Source organism: Acomys russatus, chromosome 5 (genome assembly GCF_903995435.1).
Source record: "Acomys russatus chromosome 5, mAcoRus1.1, whole genome shotgun sequence".
Taxonomy (NCBI): Eukaryota; Metazoa; Chordata; class Mammalia; order Rodentia; family Muridae; genus Acomys; species Acomys russatus.
The window spans coordinates 34,016,246-34,041,546 of NC_067141.1; the positions used below are offsets into that span (position 1 = coordinate 34,016,246).

Genomic DNA, 25,301 nt, shown 5'->3' on the forward strand with positions numbered 1-25,301 from the left:
TCTGGTTGAGCATTGGTAGGATACCAGTGGGCACTGCCAAAAGAAAGTTGACTCTTCAGTCTCTAGAAGTCTTTAACTGCAAATATGTCTTCATTGGGAATGGGGACTCAGGAATCCTTCTCCTTTCCATGATGGAAATCTTAACCAACTTGCTCTTGTGCAGAACATGTAGAGGCACCTACATTTTCTGAGGTCATGTGTAAGAAACAACGATATCATGTCCAGAAGACAGCATTTCATACACTCCTAATTTCTTTACATTCTTTCGAACTCTTCTTCAATGTTAACCTATGAACCTTGCGGCAGGAGCTGACATCAGAATATTAAACTACCTAAATGCCCATAAGTGTATAAAATGATAAAGAAAATACAGTTTCTGGTATGTTAGTAAGAGTTAATTTTGTTTAGCATTAAAATAGTTTATTTATCCTTAATTTACAAGCCTTTTACCATGATACAAGGCACCCCCAAATAAATAAAAACTTAAGAGTATATTTTTCTGTCATGATTCAAGATAAAGTTGATTTTAAAGGCAAATGGGTATCAACCATGGGGATGGGAAGAGTACCAGTGTCTATTGTTCTTACAGTGTCTATTACAATCGGCAGCAATCACTATGTGTTCATCATATAAGTATTTATCCCAAATTCATATGTTAATGAGTAGAACTGACCTCAGTTTCCTGAACATTCCAAACTCTTGCCTAGTAGATGTGGCACTAGTACGAGAGTTAAATTTTAAAAAGAAAATCCTTTCATATATAACATGAAGAAAATATGAAGATTATCTAAAGTGAAATAAGGGAAAGACAAATATTATACTTATATAAATATCTAAAACAAACTCATAAACTATATCATGGTGATTGCTAGGTGATGAAACACAAGAACAATATAGAATTGATTTGTATGATGTTATAAATACACTGGGGAGGGGCAGAGGCAGGCAAATCTCTGAGTTCAAGGACAGGTTGACCTATAAAAGGAAGTCCAGGGCAGCCAAGGCTATGCAGAAAAACTCTGTCTTTAAATACCTCACACACACACACACAAAAAAATTAACTCCCAAGTTTCTTTGACAAACATCTGTAATTCCTGGAAATTTATAATGTTTAGAAAAGACCATGTCCCCTGGAGGGGGAGACCTGGTGGCACTCAGAGGAAGGACAGCAGGTAGCCAAGAAGAAATTTGATACTCTATGAGAATATACAGGGGGAGGTGATCCCCCTCAGGAACAGTCGTAGGGGAGGGGAATAACGGGAAACTGGGGGGGGGGAGGAATGGGAAGATACAAGGGATGGGATAAAACATTGAGATGTAACAAGAATAAATTAATAAAAAATAAAAAAAGTAAAAAAAAAAAAAAAAAAAGAAAACCATTAGTTACTGCTACTGCTTTAATTTCACTGTACCCATTCAAATGCCACAGAAGCAGAGAAACTTTAAAATTATTAATAATAGACCTTGGGAAATTCCTCTGAAACAAAAGAGTACTTGTACTTTCAGATAGTTTCATTATCATTTGCCAAGCATTTTTGCCTACTCATCATGCATTTGTGCCGAGAAATCTACTGAGTTCAGCAAATAATAGTGAAAGAGAGAGCCATAGTGCCTGCCCATTCATATACATGCTGGAGCCTCAAAAATATAATTGTATCAAATGAGTTAACACATTATTTTGGGCGAAACTAAGGACTGATGAAGTTGGAAAACAAAGGTCAGCATTGAAACCTGTGAATAATTCACTCATATATTAAAAATGTACCAAATAGCTTTTATTTGTAGATGATTTGTTTGTTAAGTACAGGGAATTAAAAGATGTTTCTTTCTACCTTTTTTTCCTTTTTTTTTTAATTATCTTTTATTTTTTTTATTAATTTATTCTTGTTACATCTCAATGTTTATCCCATCCCTTGTATCCTCCCATTCCTCCCCCCCCCCCATTCTCCCATTATTCCTCTCCCCTATGACTGTTCCTGAGGGGGATTACCTCCCCCTATATATTCTCATAGGGTATCAAGTCTCTTCTTGGCTACCTACTGTCCTTCCTCTGAGTGCCACCAGGTCTCCCCCTCCAGGGGACATAGTCAAATGTGAGGCACCATAGTACGTGAGAAAGTCATATCCCACTCTCCACTCAACTGTGGAGAATATTCTGACCATTGGCTAGATCTGGGAAGGGGTTTAAAGTTTACCTCCTGTATTGTTTCTACTTTTCAATTGTGAATATGGGTTAATATCAGACATTCAAAAGCTCATCTCTCAAATGATGTCAAATAGTACATGGGATACTAAGTCAGACAGTGGAGGTGTGGTGTTTGTGTCCTTCTAACTCTAGGAAAGCCTTTCAAATGAGTGATATTTGAGAAAAAAATAACACATGTAGAAACAGAGGAAAGATGTTGCTTGATAGAAGACTGATCAGGGCCTTCTAGAGATCTTTGATCTTCTCAGAGATTTCATAATGGCCTCTTTTACCTCCTTATTCCTCAGACTATAGATGAGTGGATTTAGTAATGGTGTCACTACTGTATAGAACACAGACACAACTCTGTCCCCTTCTGAGGACTGGTCTGCATTATCTCTCAGGTACATGAAGATAAGGGTACCAAAGAAGAGAGCTACAGCAGTGAGGTGGGAGGTGCAGGTAGAAAAAGTCTTGGCTCGGCCTCCAGAAGAGCGGATTTGCATGATGGCCACAATGATGAACAGATAGGACACAGAGATCACCACAATGCAAGCAGGCATGACAAAAATGGCAAAGACAATAATCACCACCTCCTGGATGTAGCTGTCCCCACATACAAGTTTCAACAAAGGAGGGAGGTCACAGAATATGAAGTTGATCTCATTGTTTCCACAGAAGGAGAGAGTAAAGGCTGTGACAGTCCGAACAAAGCCACTTGAGAAACCAGCCACATATGCCCCAGTTACTAAACCTATACGGGCTTTTTCTGTCATGATGGTAACATAAAGCAATGGTTGGCACACAGCCACATAGCGGTCATAGGCCATTATTGCCAAGAGGTAGCAGTCGATGGAAGCAAAGAAGGTAAAGAGGAAGAACTGAGCTGCACAGCGAACTTGGGAGATGGTTGTGCCATGTTCCCACAGCACAGCCAGCATCTGCGGGATGATAACAGAGGAGTAGCAAATGTCCACAAAGGAAAGGTGGCTGAGGAAGAAGTACATTGGTGTTTGAAGTTTACGGTTCTTCTGGATCAGAATGATCATTCCTGTATTTCCAATCAGAGTAGAGAGGTAGAAACTCAAAAACAAAAGGAAGAGAGGGAGGCCCCACTCAGGATGTTCAGTGAATGCAGTCAGAAAGAACTCAGTCACGAAGGTATAATTTCTCCCAGCCATCCATCTAGGAGCTCAGACTTAAAGCAAAATGCAAAGAAGAGAACCTCACAATATAAGAACAACTCATTTCAGTTAACAAAGTTTAAATTGAGTGTTTGATATGTATTCTTTGACTACAGAAAAAATTTCAGATGAAGGAAAACTTTGAGAGATGCCGATGTCACCGTAAGATAAAACACAATGGATACATCTGTTATAGTACATATGGAGAATAGGTAATGCATGACAACCCACGTAGGGTAAAACTAATCTCCAATTAGCTACATGTTGTTATATGGAGCACTTAGCCCTTTTGAGCCTCAATTTCCCCTTCAGTCAGAAAAGACTAATACACCTATGTGCTCATGAGATGATATGCTGATTAAGACAGATGCAGAATGACATTGGAAAGCTAAAATCACTACATAGGTATACAGTAGACTGTTTAAATTTAAAGAGAGCATCTAACTTTCAATAACTGGTAAAACTAATGCAACATATTTTAATAATAAAATGTTATTGCAAGTTCAATTTGTCCTTCAAGTGAAAATATAATGTGACAGACTCAGAAATGTGATTCTTGGAGTCTATTTTACTCTAGAAAAAACATCATACATACATATGTTTCTTCCAAAGAAGAACAATATAGCTAAAGAATAATAAAAATAAAAGTTCTGTATTTGAAAATTTGAGTATTTGTCTTTGATTTAGGCACAAGACACCATGAAGTTCAAAAGCATCAATGAGGGCTACATGTGAAGGCTTAGAGTAAATAAAAAAAGAGTAAATGTTTAATTATAACCTCCCAAAGAAAAATAGAGGCTTTAGGCTTCCTAGACTCTACCATACCAAGAGTTTTTAATTATCAGCAAACCTGCATTTCTGTAGTATACACACACCAAAGCCTTAGAGAAATTCTGCTCTCAAAAGGATATTGAAAAAAATCTTTATTCAATTATTTTAATGTAAGTGATTACCAAAGAGGTGATTTAATATCTAAGTACCAAACACTCCCACAAATAGGCTTGTGTAGAACTTGTATCTAAGCTCCCAGAAATTTTGAGTGCAGAACATTTTTGCATAAATAACATAGTGAGAACTTACCACACTGATGATTTTGTAAGGTCTATTTGAGCATCAAAGGGATTAGATTATACACCACATTATTTCTTCTGAAGGGGTCTGTGGTATCTTTTAATTCATTGAAAATCATTCTTTTTACATGTGATATACACATTAATAAACTTATGTTGAGTAACTATAGAATTTCTTTGGCCAGTACTGTCCAAATGAGCATTTTATATTCTGCAAACAGAGCACCATGATTTAAAAAAAAAAAACAAAAAACTCTATTATTAATCAGCAATGGTCTCTCCTCATAGAAATATTTGTTTTCAGTTTAACTATGTGTATTCATAACAAACTGCTGCTGTGCTAGTTCAAGCTGACTGGATAAATAATACACCCACATAGATATATGCATATGTACACACCCTGCCATTATCCTTGCAACCAAGAGAGCAGACATAAGCTTTTACAGGTTTTAAACAAATCCCAGTGAGGATTGCGTGATTATTCTCGAAGCCTTTAGTAAAGGTAGTTTAATAATAAACATACATATTTGAAAGAAGAATAACACAGAAATTTTTGCAATTTAGGATTGATGAATACTAACGGGGAAATCTGAATGAATGAATTTAAGAGTCCCTGTAAAAATTCACAACAGGGTTGTAAAGCATGACTCTGGTGATTAGAATAATAAATGCTACTAAAGCCAGGTCAATGCAGAGTTGAGCTGCTCGAAAAGAGTTGATAACAAAGAAATATTTAAACATGCAAACTATGAACTGTGTTTATCTGAATTCTGCTGGTACCTTTCTTCTTGGTGTAATGTTTCTATCACTCCAGGTGATTCTTGCATGCAGTTCACCATGAGCGTCTTGGGAAAGTCATGCTTCCTTTTTATCTTTAATTCCTTTGGTTTTCTTCCTCCTTGATAAAGATGCAGCATTTTCTAATAGTCATAGCATTCTGGTTGAATTGGGTCACACCCAGTTCTTTTATGTCTTAATCTCACTGCAAATAACCTCTCTTTTTCCTCTTAGCATGAGCAAACAATGTATTCCTGACCCTAGTTTCCTGAGATTGCCTCAGATTCCTGCTACAACATCAGGGCTAGGGGGAACCAGTGTGTGTCCCTACACTACTGATTCCTACCATTCTGAATATAAGATGCCTGATATGCATCTCACAACCACTGTAATTAGCTCCTAGAATGACTCTCCAGGGAAGGTGATTTTGTGACTTCCTAACAAGGTGCCTAGTATCTTTGAAAGTTGCTCTCTAATTTCAAACTCTCAAATCCCCACGACATGTCTTCTTGCCTCTCTCAGCAGAGTGTAATGTAGCTTGCTCCTAGACTTTTCTTCTTCCTACTTTGCACCAAAAGGAATGCATTTTTTTTAATGTCTCTTATTTCTCATTTGGATGTTTCCACAGCCAGCTATGACTTGTTCGCAAAATTATGCTGTTTGTAAAGAAACATACTGGGATGTGGGACTTTGAAAATTCACTGCTTAGTGAATATGATCAAAACACATTATATACATGTATAAAATTGTCAGGGCATATTGATGTAAATACCTGTAATTCCAGAACTCAGAAGGAACACTGTTGGGATTTCAAGGCCAGACAGGAGTACACAAATTACATTGAGACACAGAGAAGAGAGGTCATAGTGGTATGTCCTATGAAATTCAATAATTTGTAAGAACTGATATAACTCAGAGAATGAAGCAAGTAGGAATTCACCAAAGGGGTTATGAAGCTCAGGAGATAGGATGCAGTGAACTAATATCTACTGTAAAATGTACAAAAGTCCTAAGGGTGACTATAGCCTTCACTACATTTCTGGTTCTCAAAATTTAAAGTATAGGTGTTAAGGCTAATTTTATATAATTATGTTTGTTTCTCTTAGATTCTCTCTTAACCCGGCTATCACACACATATTGAGACTCTTTTATATTTGATATTTGTTTATAAAGCTTTGCAACACAATTTTGAGCAGTTTAAAACTGTTCTTAACCCTCTATGTTATCCTGACTCCATGTTTGCCAACAACCACAAGTTATTTGCTTTTGAGTTCTTTCTTTGCTCCAACTGAATCTTCATTTTTTTCTTGCACTTCTGCCTATGGCTGATTCCCTTGCTGAATAGCTCACTTCCTCTTATACCTCCTCCTCCCCTGGATGGCAGGAAATCAAGCCCTATTCTCTCACCTTCTCAGTGATTGGCAGTAAGCTGCTTTAGTGACATACAAGGGAACAATTGGCGAGCAGATTTTATACAATGTTGAAACAGGAGGGTCTCAGAACAGGCTTGCAATCAGATATGGGGAATACAGAAATGAACATTTGAATTACACAATAAGTTTATGCTGACATATATGAGAAACGCTCAGGGAACTATCTGAAGGGTGAGTACCAGCACAGCCATCATTTTGGATTATAACGTGGTATATCCATCACAATTATCTCAAGTGATTCTGATAGAAGTAATACACAAAAGTATATCTGAAGACAATGCTTGAAAAGGCTTCACGGGGAGTCTATGTCTATTTGTCTGTGCATGGAGCCACAAAAAAGTTACAAGTCCCATGGAAGCCTTATGAGAGAACCAAAACAGGACTTTTTTAATGTTCATGTGTCTTATAAAGAAGTTTTTAAAATCTGAAGATAGAAAATATTGTAGCAAAGATTGAGCCTGTCCTGAAGATGTATGGTACAAGAAGACTCCTACCTAACTACACTGTCCTTAAGAATCCCCAAGGAAGCAGTTAAAATTCCAAGGCTAGTATTATAGCATGTAATAATTAAATAAGAATGCCTGAGTGTAGGAACCAGATAACAGCACACTTTTTTTAAACTGCCCAGATGACCAAACCTTAAAAACAAAACAAACAAAACTGAGAGGCATCGACAGAAAGCTTCTGCATGTTCTTGGGGGTCTCATTTTGATGTTTCAGGAACATGGGTTTCCTGTTCCCCTACACTTAGAGACAACTTTATTCATTATTTACATAGAAAAGTACACTGCATAACTATATTATAAAGTACTATAATTAAAAACAACACCAGGGGGATCTAAGATGGTGGCGCTGAGTACATACCATAACTGAATAGCAGGACAGCAGTGGGAATATAGCAACTGGCAGGCCTGCAATGGACTTCAAAACCCCAAATGTTTATCACTCCCAGGTGAGACAAGACCCCACAGTGTGAGAAACTCGCAGGTCCTGGACTGTGCTGCCACTGGGAGCCATGTCTGAATCTGTAGCCATGCAACAACAGGGGTTTGTTACCACCAAAGCCAGCCATATATCCCAAGTCTGCGCTGCCACCCAGAAAGTTGTTGATGTTTGAGAGTTGTACAGAACTGGTCCCACCCCTCATCTGGACATTCTTGGAGAGTTGGCCTTGTGGCTTTGAGAGCAGCAGATCTGACCCCACCATTAGCCAGCTGCAATACTCAGGAAAGTAGGCTCCACACATCACCCAGGAAGCACAGTAAAGCTGTCTCTGGTCACAAGAGTTGCTGGTGATCCAACCCAGAGGACCTGAGTGTGGGAGAGCTGGCCCCACCACTTGTATGCTGTGTAGTGATATGGGTGGAGGAAAGATGGCCTCAACTTTCACCTTGTCACCTACAACAGGGAAGAGAGCTGGCCCCAAGGTAGTCAAAGAGAGAAAGCTGGCCTTGCCCCTCACTAGCTGCACCACTTGGGATAGCGGGCAATGCACTTTGTCTGGGTAGCATAATATAGCTGCCCCTGGTAGATAGGGTGGAAGTGAGCCATCGCTGAGGGTGCGTGTGGGAGAGCTGGCCCTGCCACTTTTCTGCTGTGAGATGCCTTTGTTGGGGCAGGGGGCTGATACCCTCTACACCATCCTTCAGCATCGGAGGCAATTGGGAGAGCTAACCCCAGGGTCATGAGAGCAGGTGGGCCGCCCCTGACTCTCACTGTCAGCAGCACCTGGAAGAGCCAGCTAGGAAACTTGTCTGAGGTGAACAATCACTCAGACCAAGAGGATATGGCATGAGGTGGCATAGATGTGAGGGCGATGTCCTCCTCCTTCCTTTCTCACAACCTGCAGTAGCTGAGAGAGCTGGTCCTGGAGGCATGACACCAGGAGAACTAGCTCTTCCCCTCCCATGGCTGGAACACTTAGGAGAGTGGTCCCTGCGTCTCACTTGGGAACACAGTGGAGCCGGCTCTGGAGATGTGGATGTGGATGAGCCAACCCCAAGGGACAGCAGAAGAGCTTACCCTGCCTCCAGCTTATGGCTGCTTTGGGTGGCCTATCCTAAGTAGTGCTGGAGAGATTGCCCTGGTGGTGTGGAGCGCTGGCAGACTGACCAGCTTAGCTACCACCCAGGCCCAGACCCAGTGCTCTGAATTGGCTCACCCCAAAAATCTATAATCTGTCAAATAGTTGGATCTTTTGAAAGGGCCAGTCTAGCTGTCCAAAAGCTGCAGGATGACATGGGCAACAACAAGCTAACTTGGAGGAGTCCTTGTGAGGATCCAATACTGATAGTGTCATGGAAATCAGAGATCATGACAGATCAATGACTCACTGCTATGAGCATTTGCAAGTGAAGATATTTGTACAGAGGGGTAAGATATACTGTGGGACAAACAGTAACATGCTACAGCTTCCATGATGAGATCTTTTCTATGCTTTGTTTTTATTGTTGTTTGTGTATTTTATTTTATTTTGTGGTGGGGGAAGGTATAGGGGCAAAAAGAAGATATGAGGGGAGAGGGATATGAGTAGGGCTGGAATGCGTGATGTGAAACTCACAAAGAACCAATAAAAATGTTTTTAAAAATCCTGAAGAGAGTATTATAGGTCAAATAACTCAAACTTTCTTTCCTATTTTTAGGCAACAATCTAAGCCTCCCAAATAAGATTTTTAATGAGGTGGTTTTTGTTTTTTTGATTTGCTTGTTTGTTTATTTGTTTGGGTTGTTTTTGGTTTTTCATAGACCAGGCTGGCCTTGAACTCACAGCAATCTGCCTGCCTCTTCTACCCGAGTGCTGGGATTAAAGGCATGCGCCACCACACCCAGCCCGAGGTGGGTTTTTTTGTTTTGTTTAGTTTTGATCTATGGTTATTTAGGAACATTCTGGCTAACTATACTTTACTCATTAGTCTCTTATTGATCATATCAGAAGACACTCCAGACACAGATGACTGGTAATTGAGCTTAATACATACATACATACATACACTTAAGGTTTGTCCCTACATGCACATAGAGATATGTCTCTAGAGATAGTTATTCTTATGAGCTTTCCCAGTTTCACCAGAGCATCTGCATATAAACTTCACAGGATGATAGAGGATAAAGAGTGCTTGGTGATTCCTTATGCATCATGCTTGCCCTCCTGTGATTTATATAAACTATGAAATCCTTGCCTCTTACCATTTTTCCTGCCCTTCACTCCTGTTTTCATACCTAATTATTCACTTTTGAAGTGCTTGTTATCCATCATAATCTATGGCAGGAAAGATCTCTGAGATAGCCTCCTTTAAAAACAAAACAAAACAAAACAAAACAAAAAACACAAAAAACCCTGCCATGCTTAATGTCATGTTGTTCATGAAGTAGTCTAAAAGTCAGAAAGATTAAAATCCAAAAAGAGGGATTGGGGTGTGATTCAGTGTTCGAGTGTTCCTTTGTCACCACAAGATCCTGGGTTCAATTACAAGCACTCTTGTAAAATAAAACCCACATAATTCAAACAGATAGATGGAATCCCAGACCACATATTGGTCATTATTGTGCACTTAGTCAACCCTCTGCCTCTCTTTGAAGACAGAGCAATCAAAATAAACAAAAGAAATTCCTTTATTGAAGGCAACACAATAGGTTGGTGTGCATCAATAGATGAACAGACAGAAAAGAGAGGGCACACAAGCATCATTGAGTATCACTCAGATATCAATAATAAATTTATATAATTTGAAGGAAACTTGGTGGAGAGACCATCATGTTAAATGAAATAACCATATTCAGAAAAGAGAAATAGTGCATGTTTTCTCCTTTGGGGAAACAATATTTAAATGAAATCAAAGGGGAGGCTCTTTGGGATATGGCAGGGAATCAGCAGGAAGAAGAAAGAACAATAGAGAATTAGAGAATGGGACATCAAAGTTGTATGCATCATGAAAATGTCATAGGAAAACCTGTTATTTTGTACAATTAGCATTCACTAATTTTTAAAAAGGACAGCATTTCCCATCTTCGGGGGAATTTCTTTTTTTATTAATCCTTTTCTTTCCTGTGAACTTCTTGAATTTCAATGACTTCTAAGAGAGAAAGTATACTGATTTTATTCTCTAAGACCCAACATTGTCATTGTCACTCTGGAGAAAGATTCTTATAATTCATTTATAATTTACAGCTGTTTGCTTAATGTTTAACCTGAAGCAATTGACACATGAATGGTTATAGTAGTTACCACTTTAGAAAAGCTATTAATTTTCTAACAGGATTTTAATGGAAAACTCTGTTAAACACATGTGGAATTTATTATGAAAATTATAAAGTATAAAAATAAAGTAATATTATTTTAAAAATAATAAAATTAAAACATATCTCATTGGTTATCAGTTTTTCATACAAATTATTTTTTTTTTCTGTTGAGAATCATAGACTAGTTCTCTTTTCTTAGTTCATTCTCTTAATACATTTTGGTTTGTGAACATTATCAATTTGCTCAATTGTTATAGAATTGTGACAGTTTATTTATGCTGGGAGATCTCCTATTCATCATTTTATTGAATTTTAGGAATACAACTTAAATGAAAATTTCCATACCTCTTTTAGACTGAGAATTCTATTTACTGAAAGCCTCACAATGAACTAGAGTGAAAATATGATTTAGATTATTCTGCATATTCTGAATGGTTTGACAAAAAAAGAAAATATTTTCTAAATTACAAAATGAAAATTTTATTTGTAACAATGTCTTTCTCATCTCCTTGAAAATGAGAGCGTTCATGTTAATGAAAATAATTAGTTCCAAAGCAATTGCTACCTGATGTAAATGTTGTGCTTAGAAGTGATAGAAATAAATATTGTGCTCTGATGGATTTTCAGTTTTGTATAGAACCCACAGTAACTCTCCCTATTCAGAAAATCTTTGCAATAGACTATAACCTATGTTTAAACTACCCACACCTGTCTATACTCACTGTACTGTGTTTGACACAGGATGCTTCGTGCTTAGTGCGGGCCTATTTCAAGATCGGCACAAGTATGAGAAACAGCAGTGCACCATGTCATTCATAAACTACACTGCACTTAGCTAGGTTGACTTAGCTCATCTTAAAACTATTAGCATAACATGACATAAGGAACAAGAAAAACAGTGACTTAATGAGCATTAAGCAATTTAAAAATATTTGTCAGTCATGACAGAAAAGGAAAGACAATCTAATGAGACAGAAGATTGGTGTTAGATCATCGTACTGCCTGCTAATGACACTGACTAGGAAATTATACATCTAAAGGGAAGTGAAAAAATTATTTATCACAATTCGCAGTAACCCAACAATATGATCTTTTACATGAATAATTTGTATTTTTTGATGAAAACTAAAGCAAAAGATAAGTCCACAATTCAAATCAAGTGAACTTTCTTAAAATCTGATTCTGAAAATGATGAAGCAGGATTCACAGTAATTACTAGTTCAAAATAACAAACTGGGGTGCAAAACAAAGATAAGAAGAAAGCACAACGGAATTGTTGGGTACACGTGTCATTATTTTGTCCTATGCACTCAATGCTTGATTTCCCTATTCAAGGTAACAGCATAGCTCCTATGAAATATCAGTAGTGGGGACAAAATTGGCCTGTCATTTCATTCAATTTTGCAAAGTTGGATACACCTGGAATCTACCAGCGACCTTTCTGAAGGCATCCTTCACGTCCTTGTTTCTCAGGCTATAGATAAGAGGGTTCAACATGGGGATGACCACAGTGTAGAAGACAGACACTACCTTGTCTTCCTTTAAGGATTTGCCTGAGCTGCTCCGTATGTACATGAAGATGAGGGTTCCAAAGAAAAGAGCCACAGCAGTGAGGTGGGAGGCACATGTGGAGAATGTTTTACCTCTACCACCTGAAGACTTCATTTTCATGACAGACTTGATGATGAGCAGGTAGGAGATAAGTATGACCAAGGCATTTGCCAAAATGACAAAGTTCCCAAAAAAGACAATAATAATTTCAGCATTTGTTGTGTCACTGCAGGCCAGCTTCAGCAAGGGTGGGAGATCACAGAAGAAGAAATTGATTTGATTATTTTCACAGAATAAGAGAGAAAAGGTGCATGTGGTTCTTACGATGGCCCCAAACAATCCGCCAACATAGGCTCCAGCCACTAAACTCCAGCATCTTCTAGGGCTCATGGCCACAGTGTAGAGCAGTGGGTTGCTAATAGCAACATAGCGATCATAGGCCATCACAGACAGCAGGAAACACTCTGTTCCTGCACAGATGGTGAAGAAGAAGAACTGGGCAGCACATTGGCCATAGGAGATGATCATTTTTGTCTTGGTCAGTGTTGCCAGGATCTGAGGGGTGATGACTGTGGTGTAGCAGGCATCCAACATAGAAAGGTGGCTCAGGAAGAAATACATGGGGGTGTGGAGTTGGACATCCACCTGGATGAGAATGACCATACCTAAGTTTCCCAAAATGGTGATGAGATATAAGCTGAGAAACACCAGAAAAAGAGGTACCTCCCACTTGGGAAGATGAATAAAGCCCATGAGAACGAACCTGGTTACTGTTGTGAGGTTATTCTTGGCCATGAACCAATGTGAACTGTTAATCTGAAGATAAGAATGAACTAACAACAGAAGAAAAATAACCACAAACTTCGTTTCTCTATCGTAGAAGTTGGGTTTGCAACTATGAGCTTATTTACAATGTTTGTTACAGAAATCTTGCGCCAGGCTTATTGTTGTAGAGCTGTTCTTAAATTTGGTGGAACTAAGCCAAATGCTGTTGGCTTTTATCCAGATTGATTCTGGTTTATATTTGAAAAATTCTGTGAAAAGAAGAAACATGTGATCCTCAGATTTAGAATGGACCTCCCCAGCATCTATTCTAACCTTACCTCTTGCATCACACACCTACCACACAGTTACATGATGATGGAATCTGCACATACCTTCCACCCAGGGATCTCAGTTTAAGTATCCTGACACTTACATCCATCGAATATTTTTTTCATAATATTCTTACAGAAGCTTGAAGATGATAAAATTTCTCCTCATCTTGTCTCTGTACCACACGTTCATATTTTTCCTGATTATATGTTTATTAAAGAGCCTGAGGAAAATGTGTATTTAGGAGCCAGCAAGATAGCGCAGCTGATAGAGTCACTTAAAACAGGCCTGACAATGTGAATTATTTCCCCATATTCCACAAGGTGACTGGGGAGAACTAATTCCAGATAACTGTCCCCTGAACTCCACCTGTGAGGGCCTGCACATGTGTATGCACATGCACTGGTGCGTGTGCACGCACACACAGACTCACAGACACACACACACACCAGAAAAATAAATAACTAGACAGATGATAACACTAGATAGATAGATGACAGATGATTAGATAGATAGATAGATAGGTAGATAGATAGAAGAGAGAGATAGATAAAAAGACAGACAGACAGACAGACAGACAGATGATAGCTATTTTCTGTAGAAGTCCTAAATTGTTATCATATTTTTCTCTGCACTCAAGTCTTCGGCACGTAAATCAGAGGCTAAGATATTCAACATACTTTGTTTCATTCTTCATTTTATTATGTGGCTTTGGTAAGATATTTTGCCCCTTTTGCCTCAATTTCTTGTTTATAATATGGAAAATATATGCCTATATTATAGATGTATTTGGGGTACTAAATAATTTAATATATGTAAGAGATATAGATTAATATCCAGTTCAGAAAGACCTAAATATAGCTTATTATTATTGTTGTTGATATTATTACTAATATTATTATAAATTTTAAATATGACCTATTGTTTATTTTATGGAATATAATACATTTCACTCATATAAATTTTCTGTATTTACCTCTGTATCTCATTAACAGTGTTTTTTTCAGGTTATAGATTCCTAGAGAGAGAGTTTCATATACATAGGCAGCTTTGACACAATAATTGAGTTACTAACACAATAATTGAGTTGCTAAATTAGATAAACCATTACTCATTCTTTCATCTCTAGAAGATCTTGTTTTTCATTCCTATGACAGTGTTACTCTTTGGGCTAGTACTTCAGTACGTTGGTTCTTGGTGGTTATGAAAATGATAAGTGATGTTTCCCTACTATGATTGCACTTATACCATTCACTAAAAGAATTCTGTTGATTTTAGGAAAAGCTTTCAAAAACCAAGTGAAATTAATGTTTATTTGCTATGCTTTGTCGCTTTTTCAGAATAATAATACTTAATTTGCTTTATAGTGTGCTTTGGAAATTTTTGCATTTCCTATTTCTTACTGATATATTGCACACATCTGAATCAAATCACCACCCCACATGTATAGCTACTGGTAATTTTCCATATGAATTATGTCTCTTCAGGAAAGTTTTAACATACAAATGATTCTTGAGAGCTTCTTCATAGAAACCCAGATACGTAAGTCCTTACCCCAAAGGCATTAATACTTAAATATTTTATAGATTACTATCAATAATATCACTAGACAGATACTATCAACACTGAACCCAAATATGAAGACTCACCATTGACTTCACATGCAAATAAATAGCTGTCCATTTTAAAGGTCCTTGTTTCCATGACCCTAGATTGCTTCCCTAAAACCATTTGCCCATTATCTTAGTGCCACATCCCACACCATGAGATGCAGATTGAAATTTGCTAAATCAAAGCTGGTGATTCTATAACCAAATACATAATAGCCCTATATTTAAATGTTTAATATTTCACATTTATTTTACTGATAATAAAAATAAAGCACAGAAACCTTAACTGATTGGTCTGAAATGTCACTACTAAAAATGAAAAGATATTTAGATTCTAGTTTGATGCCCTACTGAAATGGAACTAATTTAGGCATCACTGCTTTTCCAAACACTGGTGTTTTGTTCAATGTACACCTGGTCTGTGCCAATCACAACATGGCATGCACTGCACACATTATTTCACACAATCCTGTGACCCCAGAAAAGACGTTTCATTTTACCCTTGGGGAGAGTAAAATTAAATAGATAAGAATGAGTAAATCTGCAATACCAGCAGGGTTTATCATATTCCAAAGATACAAGAAAGCATAATTCAAATTTTCAGGGAAATCTCAAAACTAAGCTTATAAGCTGGTAACAGTCACTGTGCAAGAAACTAAGCTCTAAAAATACCTAATGATACCAAAATCCAAGGATAATAAAGCTGGTAGATGCAAAACAAAATGACCTGTACGTACCTGTGTATTTTAGGTGGAAATGAAACATAGCTATTGAGCCCTAAGAAGAGAAGGTATGGAGCTGGAGAGATTTCTGTACTGCCGGTTCCTTCAGATGACTTGGGTTCCATCCTGAGCACCTACATGACATTTACCCTCATCTGTAATTCCACTTCCAGGGGAGCTGATGCCCTGTTCTGGCCTCTTCTAGTACCAAGGATATATATGCTTCACAAAATACATGCAGGCAAAGCATTGGTTCAAATAAGTAAAAAGAGACTAAAAAGAGAATATCCAATAACGGTGGCTGTATTCTATACCGAATGTGGCTTAGCTGCTTTGTCTGAAAGTGCCCACTATCTTTCCAGGACTCACAGGTGGTAGACTTGTCCTAGTCCACTCAGAGATTTTGAATTCAAATGAACAAAGTCATTATACATTTGTGAAAAGCAGCTGAGATTACATACATAGTTCAAAATAATTAATCCGTTTTGGGATTTCTTCTTGCATAGCAAACCAGTGTGTATTTGAAATGCTTTTGGGGATGGCTCTGTAAAAACTACTGAGTGCAAAAGTTTTCCCTTGAATAATAAAACAGCTCCAGGGACAGTGCCTAACACTTCTGGGAAAAGCCTCCTCACCCCTCCCCCTTGCCCCTCAATTTCTCTTGGGCAGAGGCTTATTTTCACATCTTCTTTCCATCTTTCAGAGGATAAAGCCAAACCTTAGGGATTGCATGAAAATTCATAAGGCTTTTATGTACTGTGAGATCAACAGCAACTTCTGCAGGGTGTGGGCATCCTCTGCTGAGTTAGGCAGGCTGGGGCCTAAAGGTCAGATTGGAGGCCTTTTCCTAAAAGTCTCTTTATTCTCCACACATTCTTACATCCATTGTCCAGTTACAGCTCGGTTCTGAAACCAAACAGTACTCTCTGCTTCAATTTTTACATAGAAACGTGACTTTTGACTCAAGAAGCAACAAACCTGGGCTAGTATAAACATGCTTCAATTGCTTCTGAACTGTCCATCTCCCCTCAAGATCCATTTCCAGAGTTCTATAGCCACCTTTCCTTCTTCCAGTTCTCACCTATTTCCTGCCTCTGAAACTCACAATCATTTTTGTTAGAACCACACTTGTGTTAATTGGATTTGTATTATATTGTCCACAATTCCACAGTAGTGGTCATTCTTCTATCTTTAGCTTCCTGATAGATTCTTAGAGCTCATTAACCACATGTGTCCTCTTCAGTGGACTCCTGTTTGCTTTCAGCTACTTGGTGTTCTAGGATTCAAAATAGTCTACATAAGCAGTATAAAAATGATATTTATCTCATATGCATCTAAGTATTAAGGTTTGGATAAACATTTTAATCATCAGCAAGCATTTGGCCTAGGCAGAGCTTTGAAAGTGCAGATGCAAGATGACACAAAGATATATTTATTAAGGGAGGGTACTAAAGATGAAATGCCTGGTGTGTAGCGTAAGGATTTGAACCCAATGTGTTTTGAAAGCATTTGTTATCACTTTCTGAAATTAAGTGTTTTTTGAAATGACTACTGATTTTTATGTTTTCTATAAACTAGAATAGAAATTGGGACATGCTGGAGGGAAGGTAAAAGAGAGTACTCAGAAATGAGAATATTCCATTTATTATCACTAGATGAGGTTGTTATTGGATTGACTGTGTGATGGTTATTATTCACCCACCATTTGGTAATAATTGGAAAATCATAAGAAATTTGGTATATTTCTCTTTTGCTATTAAGATTAAATATCATGTTAAAACTTGCATTTGGGATTTAGGAAAGATCTGCATCTTACAATAAACAGGTTTTTACCCATACTAGAGGTTCAGGAAACAGTGCGGAAGACAGAGTGAAAGATTTTAAGAGGCAGAAGATCAACAAGTTGTCTGTGAGTCTGTGTCTCCCAGTAATGTCTGAGGACACACCCATATAGGCTCAGCAACATGACTGCTCCAACGTGAGCTGAACAAGGGCAGCATCAACGACATTCCAAAGTGTATGGCAGAAAGCTCATGAGGCATCAACACAATTCAAAGAGTTATGGGTAACTAAGAAATTCTTAGAGCAGAGGAGGTGATCTTCCCCAGGAAAGTGCACACCAGTTGATTTTTCCAGTACTAAATGACGAGCACTAAAATCAAACAAATCTTGGTCAGGGCTAGAGTAAAAATGCTTCATTGAGAAAGTTCATACAGGAGAAACATGTGTAGGATAAAATGAAGTACAAAATGTCCAGATTTGGAGTCTGGCATTAGATTCATATATATATATGTGTGTGTGTGTGTGTGTGTGTGTGTGTGTGTGTGTGTGTGTATCTAATATATATATGTTTATCTAAAATATAAAAAATTTCCATGTCAAAAATAGTATGTAATAATATGAAAAATAATATACCAAAAGGGTAGTTCTCTCACATCCAAAGGATTTTTTTTTGCATTTAGCTCCTAGAACAGTGTAGTGGAGAGAAGAGAGGTGGATCCAAGGTAGGGAGAATTGAGCAGGTCGTGAACAGCTGGTTAAGGGGAACCAACCATTGATTGAACAAGTAGCTAGAAGAACTAGTTGTTGAGGAGAGGTTGAGGAATGGAGGAAAAAGAAATACTTGGAGACTCCAGCATCGGTGGTACAAGCTGAAGGTCTCAAAGCCCAGGAGAACTTTATTTTCTGTTTATCTGTCTCTGTCTTTCTTGCTGTCTGGCTTACTCCTTGCTTATTGTTACCCATCTTTTTATCTCCTTGCTGGTCTGTCTCACTCTCGCTTACTCTCTCATGTCTGTTACTTGCTTGCTGTTCTCCTTGGGCCAACCCTGATATTTTATTATAATGAAGGTCAATTTTTTCATCACAGATTACATCATGATTTTTCTCATCTTGTACAATCAATAGGGCATTCAGAATCAACAAAGTAAGAGAACAGTCTAACAAGAAAATACAAAAAGTTCTGTATAACCTACAATAAAGCATACAGAAAAAAAAATCAATCAATTTCCAAGCAATGGTCAGCATGTCCTGATTATTATTTCTTAAATAATACTCAGGAAAGTTTACTTATAAATTTGCCAGAGCTAAAGCCATCATGTTTACAGGAGTGCCATAGCAACATAGCTTGAGCTAAATGTGCTCTAATAAAGAAAAACTTGATTTACTTCCAGTCCCAAGCCAAAAGGTGTGCTATCCAAAGCTAGGCTAAGTGCCAAGGGTCTTTTATTGTAAAGTATCTGTAAAGCATGACATTCCAAGTCCAACTTCTATTGCTATCAAAGAAGATTATAAACAAATTTTTCTATAGGTAACAGTATCTATCCAGGTACTGTTATGTCAAGGTCTTAATTTTCTTTCATGCAGTTTCTGCTTGGGTGCTCACAGTCAAAGAAAAATCTCTATCATTGTCCCAAGTCTATGGCCAGATACCCTCTTTCAACATTCTCTGTGGGAAAATGTTTTCCATGCACAATTTTCATTAGGGCTGAGAAATAAAGAGAAAAACAGCTTGGGGAGAAAAAGCAGATTTCTAGATGAAATTAAACCTGGATCATACATAATATTTAAGGGCAGTGATGATCATCCAGAGATCTTTGTAACTGTGTCAAGTAGAGCCTCAACAGCTGTTCTGGGTGTCTAGAGATCACTCTGGACAGTCTGAGGGCTCTGGAACTTTGTCAAACAAAGCCTCTACGACTTATCCTCATGTCTGTGACAAAAGAATGTGTATCACTAAGCATTGTTTTAATTTATTTTATTTATAATTTATTCACTTTACATCCCAATTGCAACCCCATATCCTTCCAGACCCACTCTTCTTCCCTCATACCCTCCCACGCCATTCCCTAGTCCTCAGAAAGGAGGAACATTCTTCCTCTACCATCTTACCCCAGCCTCTCAAGTCTCATCTGGACTACCTGCATCCTTTTCCTTTGTGGCCTGACGAGGCTTCCACACCAAGGGGAAGAGATCAATGAATAGGCACCAGAATCCATGCCAGAGGTAACCCTAACTCCGCATATTATAAGAACCACAGGAGATCTTGCTGCCTATCAATTACATCTGAACATGTGGTCTAGATACTTACCATGCATAGTCCTTGGTTGGTGCATCAGTCTCTGAACCTAGGAGATTTATAGCTGGGTCTTGACATAGAACTATTTCCAATTTTCTGAGAAAATGCCAGATTGATTTCCAAAGTGATTGTTCAAGTTTACACTCCCACCAACAATGGAAGAGTGTTTCCCTTTCTCCACATCCCCACCAACATGTGCTATCACTTGACCAATGACCAATGGTTGTTAGTTAGGTCCTGCTTTCTTGGTATTCATGGTGTGTGTGTGTGTGTGTGTGTGTGTGTGTGTGTGTGTGTGTGTGTGTGTGTGTGTGTGTTTCCTTTCTTTCAGTTTTGCAGATGTGGGGTTATTTATTTCCTGTGTTTAAACTTGCTTTAGTCTTGGAATATCTTGTTGATTTCTTCAAAGAACCAGCTCCTAGTTTTGTTGACTCTGTATTCTTCCCTTTGTTTTTAATTTTTAAAAATTTCATCCTTGAATTAGATTATTTCCTGCCACCTACTCTTCCTGGGTGTTTTTGCATCTTGTTTTTCTAAAGCTTTCAGATGAGATGTTCAGTTTCCAATATGAGATCTCTCAAATTTCATTTTTAAATATGTTTAATTTACTAGTAAATACGGCTTTGCAACACAGAATTCTTTTTTTAACATATACATTTATTTTATTACACATAAATAAAACAAACTACATACAGCAGGGAGAACCATGAGACAATCATGAGTTAAATGAAAGTTAAAGTCATAGCAATTTGGCTATTTGTATTTGTCAAACTTGAAGTAAACATCTTTCCTATCTTGGTGGGTCTAAATATTTAATTGAAGTTTAATACCTATCATATCTCATCTCAATTAACTTAAATCATTTATCTTGATCTAAAAAATCTTATACCCTAACAAACTTATCTTGATTATAAAACTAAACTATTTGATCTTCTACCCCCCCCCCTCACAGACTTCAGAAGGAATAAAACTTAAACGCTTGAGTGAACCAGTAGTGCAGGTTAGCAGCTTCCAAAATGAAAGAATGGCTGAGACAGTTTGTTGCCTGAACAGTCACCCACTCAACATCATCTTTGGCCTTCTAGCCAGACTTATTCACAAGGCAGCAACTATTGAGGACTTGTTTACCCTGTCAACTCTGCCTGCATCTAAGCTTGCTCATTTTTAGGCAGAATTTGGTCTGTGGCAGAAACGAGGACATTTTGCCCAGTGGCTGGTTTGCCACACATGAAGCCAACCTTGATGCTCATCATCTTCTTTGAGGCAGGCTGTGTGTTTCCAGGAGTTAACTTGTCTTGTTGTCAGAGAAACTTTATAATAATAAAAACATCTTTAAATGCCATATTCTGTAGGTCTCTGAGGCTTTTGACGAGATCTCTCAATTTCTTCATGAAGGCACTTACTGCTATGAAATTTTCTTATAGCTGAGAATATTCTCTTTGTTCTATTCCTTTCATTCTTAGATTTTCATAGTATCCTTAAGTTTTTGGATGTTTTATGTCAGCATTGTTTTCAATTTCTATTTTCTTTGACAGATGTATCAATTTCTTCAATTGTATTTTCTACACCTGAGATTCTCTCCTCTGCCTCTTTCATTCTGTTGATGATGCTTACCTCTGTGCTTCTTGTTCTTTCCCCTAGGTATTCCATCTCCACGATTTCCTCAATTTGTGTTTTATTTATTGATTCTATTTCCAATTTTTGGTCTTGAACAGTTTTATTCATTTCCTACATTTGTTTGATTCTATTTTTCTACATTTCTTTGAGTGATTTATATGTTTCCTCTTTAAAGGCCTCTATTTGTTTGTATCTTTCTAAATTTCTTTGAGGGATTTATTTATTTCTTCTTAAAGGCCTCCACTATCTTCATAACCCTACGTTTAAAGTTATTTTCCTGTGTTTCAGTTGTGTTAGAATATCCAGGGCTTTTTATTTCGGAATTACTAGGGTTCTGGTGGTGCTATAGTGCCCTGGTTTTTGTTGATTTTGTTTTTAAGCAAGTCTCTAGACAACTAGTTGCCCCTGGTATTGACTGGTAGTTCCTGTAGCCTGCTGGGCTTACTAGGCATACAAGGGCCACCCTGAGTTGTGGGCTGGGGGCTGTATCTTCAAGAATGGGGTACAGCTCTTATCTTCTGTTTGTGTTTCAGTTAGACTTAAAGGTGGAGAACTAGGGTTTGTGTTTCTAACCTGTGTTATCCTGAGGCTCTGTGGGTCTCCTCAAGATGCTTAGTATAGCTGTGAACCATAGGCTGGATCTTTACTTCTCTGGAATCTACAGTTGTCCTCAGTGTGGCAGGAGTAGGTGAGAAGTCTGAAGGTAGTATAGTGCATGTCTGGCAGCCAGCATTCTCTCTTCTCTCCAGAAAAATACAAACACTGGCACTGTGGAGTCAGCAGCACTGCTGTTTGCTCACCCTGCAGTCACTGCACTCTTGGTACTCAGATTTCACTGGGCACTGCCATCTTGGAACAGAATCCTGTTTCCATAAGATTATTATGTAATAGAAATCTTGATTTTATATCCCCCATATGTATTGACAAGCCTTGTTCTGTCTATCCCCTATCTCAATATTCTATAAATTCAGCTCTCCAATTGTCCCCTGTGTGACAATAAAGCAGTTTACAGCCAATTGCTAAGCAGAGGAAGAGGAGTTAGAAGAGAAAGTAAGAGATTCTTCAGGGGATTCAGAGGTGCAGGAGAGATGAAGAACATTCAGATGGAGCAAAAAAGAAGTAAAAAGAAAGTAACCTGAGGATTTTGCAAAAATGGGGTCAGGATAGCATAGAGGGTTAAAAATATACCCAAACTGCTCAAGATCATACTGTAAAGGTTTATAAACTAATATAAGTGTGTCAATTGTTTATGGGATAGCCAGGCTAGGAGAATAAACTAAGAGAATCAAACACAGGTTTTGTAAAAATAACTTCAAAAGACCCTGTATCTCCTGCTGGTCTCCACAGGGGGATAGGCAGAACTGTGGACTGCAGGCTGCTATCTGGTATCCCCCTGTATCAAGGAGCTGTCCTCAGGGACATGGGAGGAGTCTGATGTCTGGATGCATTCCTGTAACTCAGGAGTCAAGTTTAGGTAGGTTGAAGGTACAGGGTGCCAGGAGCCTAGGACCCAGAAGCCATCCACAGGGGTTGGCAGGGCAACAGGAACTAGGCCTCCCTAGCATCTGGGATGCCTCTTCTCATCTGAGAAACACAGGTGCTGTTTTGAAGTCAGAAGCCAGGTCAGTCACTTAATCTGTAGTCTCTGATCTTCTGGTACTTAGATACCATGTGCATTGGAACCCAAGAAGAATAATGTTTTAAAAGTATTTCTTCACATATGTTCTAGACTTATATCCCAGATTCCTTATCCTTTTTTTTTTTTTTTTTTTTTTTTTTTTTTTTACACATCTTCCAATATCTCAGGTTTTTTAGGTGAGTTATACTAAGCTATGCTACTGAAATAAATCATATGAAACCCTAGTGGCTTAAAGCAACAAGGATTTATTTCTTATTTATATGACCAAAGTGGTGTGAATTATCCTCCAATTTTCAAAGATATTCTTCATAGTACAAGAAAAACGAACCTACACTTCAAAAGGAAACATGAAAAATCACAGATAATAGGAAGCACTTGTAGACTGGGTAGGAATGTTTGAAGGAGAATGAGCAAAAGTGTAATAGATGCCATAAAGTATTACTATGCAGGCTAAGACAAAATACTATTTCATAATTTTAGAAACTCAGAGCTATTACATAATCCAGATTATCATTTGTGTGTTTAAGAAAAACAAGTAATCATACAACAGAAATATCTCTCCCTTCATTTTTATTGCAGTAGTTTTCACAATGTCTAAGTTATGGACCAAGCTGAGGTGCATAGAAATGGTTTAACATGTAAAGAATAGGGTTCAGTTGGTAGGGAGAGGAGCTCCCCTCTCTGAGGACTAGGGAAAGGGAATAGTGAGGGAGGGTAAGAACAGGAGGAAATGAGGGAAGAGGCTACAATTGGGAGGCAAAGTAAATAAAATTTTAAAAATAAATAAGATAGTCATGACAAAACCAAGTTCAAACAGTACCTAACCACAAATCCAGCTCTACAGAAGATACTAGAAGGAAAACCCCAACCCAAGGAGGGTAATTTTAAATAGGAAAACAAAGGAAATTAATAACCCCACATCTACGAAAGAAAAGGAAGGAAGCTCACATACGCACGCACACACACACACACACGCACGCACACACACGCACGCACACACACACACACACACACACACACACACACACACTACCACTACCAACATCAACCATTAACCACCGGTCGTTAACCACTCTTCCCTCAATGAAGAGACACAGACTAAAAGAATGCATGTGAAAAGAGAATCTGCTGCATACAAGAAACACACCTCAGCAATAAAGATAAACATTCCCTTAGAGTAAAGGGCAGGAAAAAGGTATTCCAAGCAAAGGGTCCAAGAAACAAGATGGAGTAGACATTCCAGTATCTAATAAAATAGTCTTTCAACCAAAACCAATAAAAAAGATGGGGAAGGACACTTCATACTCATCAAAGGAAAAGATACCAAGATAATGTCTCAATTCTGAACATTTATGCCCCAAATACAGGAGCACCCACATTCATAAAAGAAACTTAGTAAAGCTTAAATTGCACATTGAACCCCACACTTTAATAGTGGAAGACTTCAACATCCCACTCTCAATAATAGATAGATCATCGAAGCAGAAACTTACAGAGAAACAATGAAACTAATAGACATCATGAACCAAATGGACCTAACTGATATACACAGAACTTTTCACTCAAAAACTAAAGAAGTCACCTTCTTCTCAGCACCTCATGGAACCTTCTCCAAAATTGACCATGTACTTGGTCACAGAGCAAACTTCAACAGAAACAAAAAGATAAAAATAATTCTTTGCATCCTATCAAACCACCATGGATTAAAACTGGAACTCAATAACAAAAAAAAAAACCCACAAAAACAAACAAACAACAACAACAACAACAACAAAACAGAAAGCCTACTACAACTCCCTCCTCAGTGATATCTGCGCAAGGAATGAAAAAAAAGAAAATGAAATTAAAAACTCTCTAGAATTCAATGAATCTGAATGTACAATATACCCAAACTTATGGGAAACAGTGAAAGCAGTACTAAGAGGAAAATTTATAGCAATAAGCGCCTTTAGAAAGAACTTAGATAGAGACCCTATTACCAACTTAACAACACACCTGAAAGATGTAGAACGAAAAGAAGCAGACTCAAGAAAGAGGAACAGTTGGCTGGAAATCATCAAACTCAGGGCTGAAATCAATAAGATAGAAATAGAGCAATTCA

The 25,301-nt window shown here is 37.9% G+C and overlaps 2 protein-coding genes across 2 annotated transcripts; both read right to left on the reverse strand.

The window, feature by feature from the left end:
• Nucleotides 1-2,421: 2,421 nt before the first annotated feature.
• On the reverse strand, nt 2,422-3,366 carry LOC127190056 (olfactory receptor 9Q2). The gene has a single exon (XM_051147106.1). The coding sequence runs from the start codon at nt 3,364-3,366 to the stop codon at nt 2,422-2,424; it is 945 nt and encodes a 314-aa protein (XP_051003063.1).
• Nucleotides 3,367-12,283: 8,917 nt separating this feature from the next.
• LOC127190057 (olfactory receptor 9I1-like) lies at nt 12,284-13,234 on the reverse strand. Its single transcript, XM_051147107.1, has one exon. The coding sequence runs from the start codon at nt 13,232-13,234 to the stop codon at nt 12,284-12,286; it is 951 nt and encodes a 316-aa protein (XP_051003064.1).
• Nucleotides 13,235-25,301: the final 12,067 nt, after the last annotated feature.

Bases quoted from the DNA above. Each gene is read 5' to 3' on its own strand.
- LOC127190057 (XM_051147107.1), bottom strand. From the start codon at position 13,234: ATGGCCAAGAATAACCTCACAACAGTAACCAGGTTCGTTCTCATGGGC.
- LOC127190056 (XM_051147106.1), bottom strand. From the start codon at position 3,366: ATGGCTGGGAGAAATTATACCTTCGTGACTGAGTTCTTTCTGACTGCA.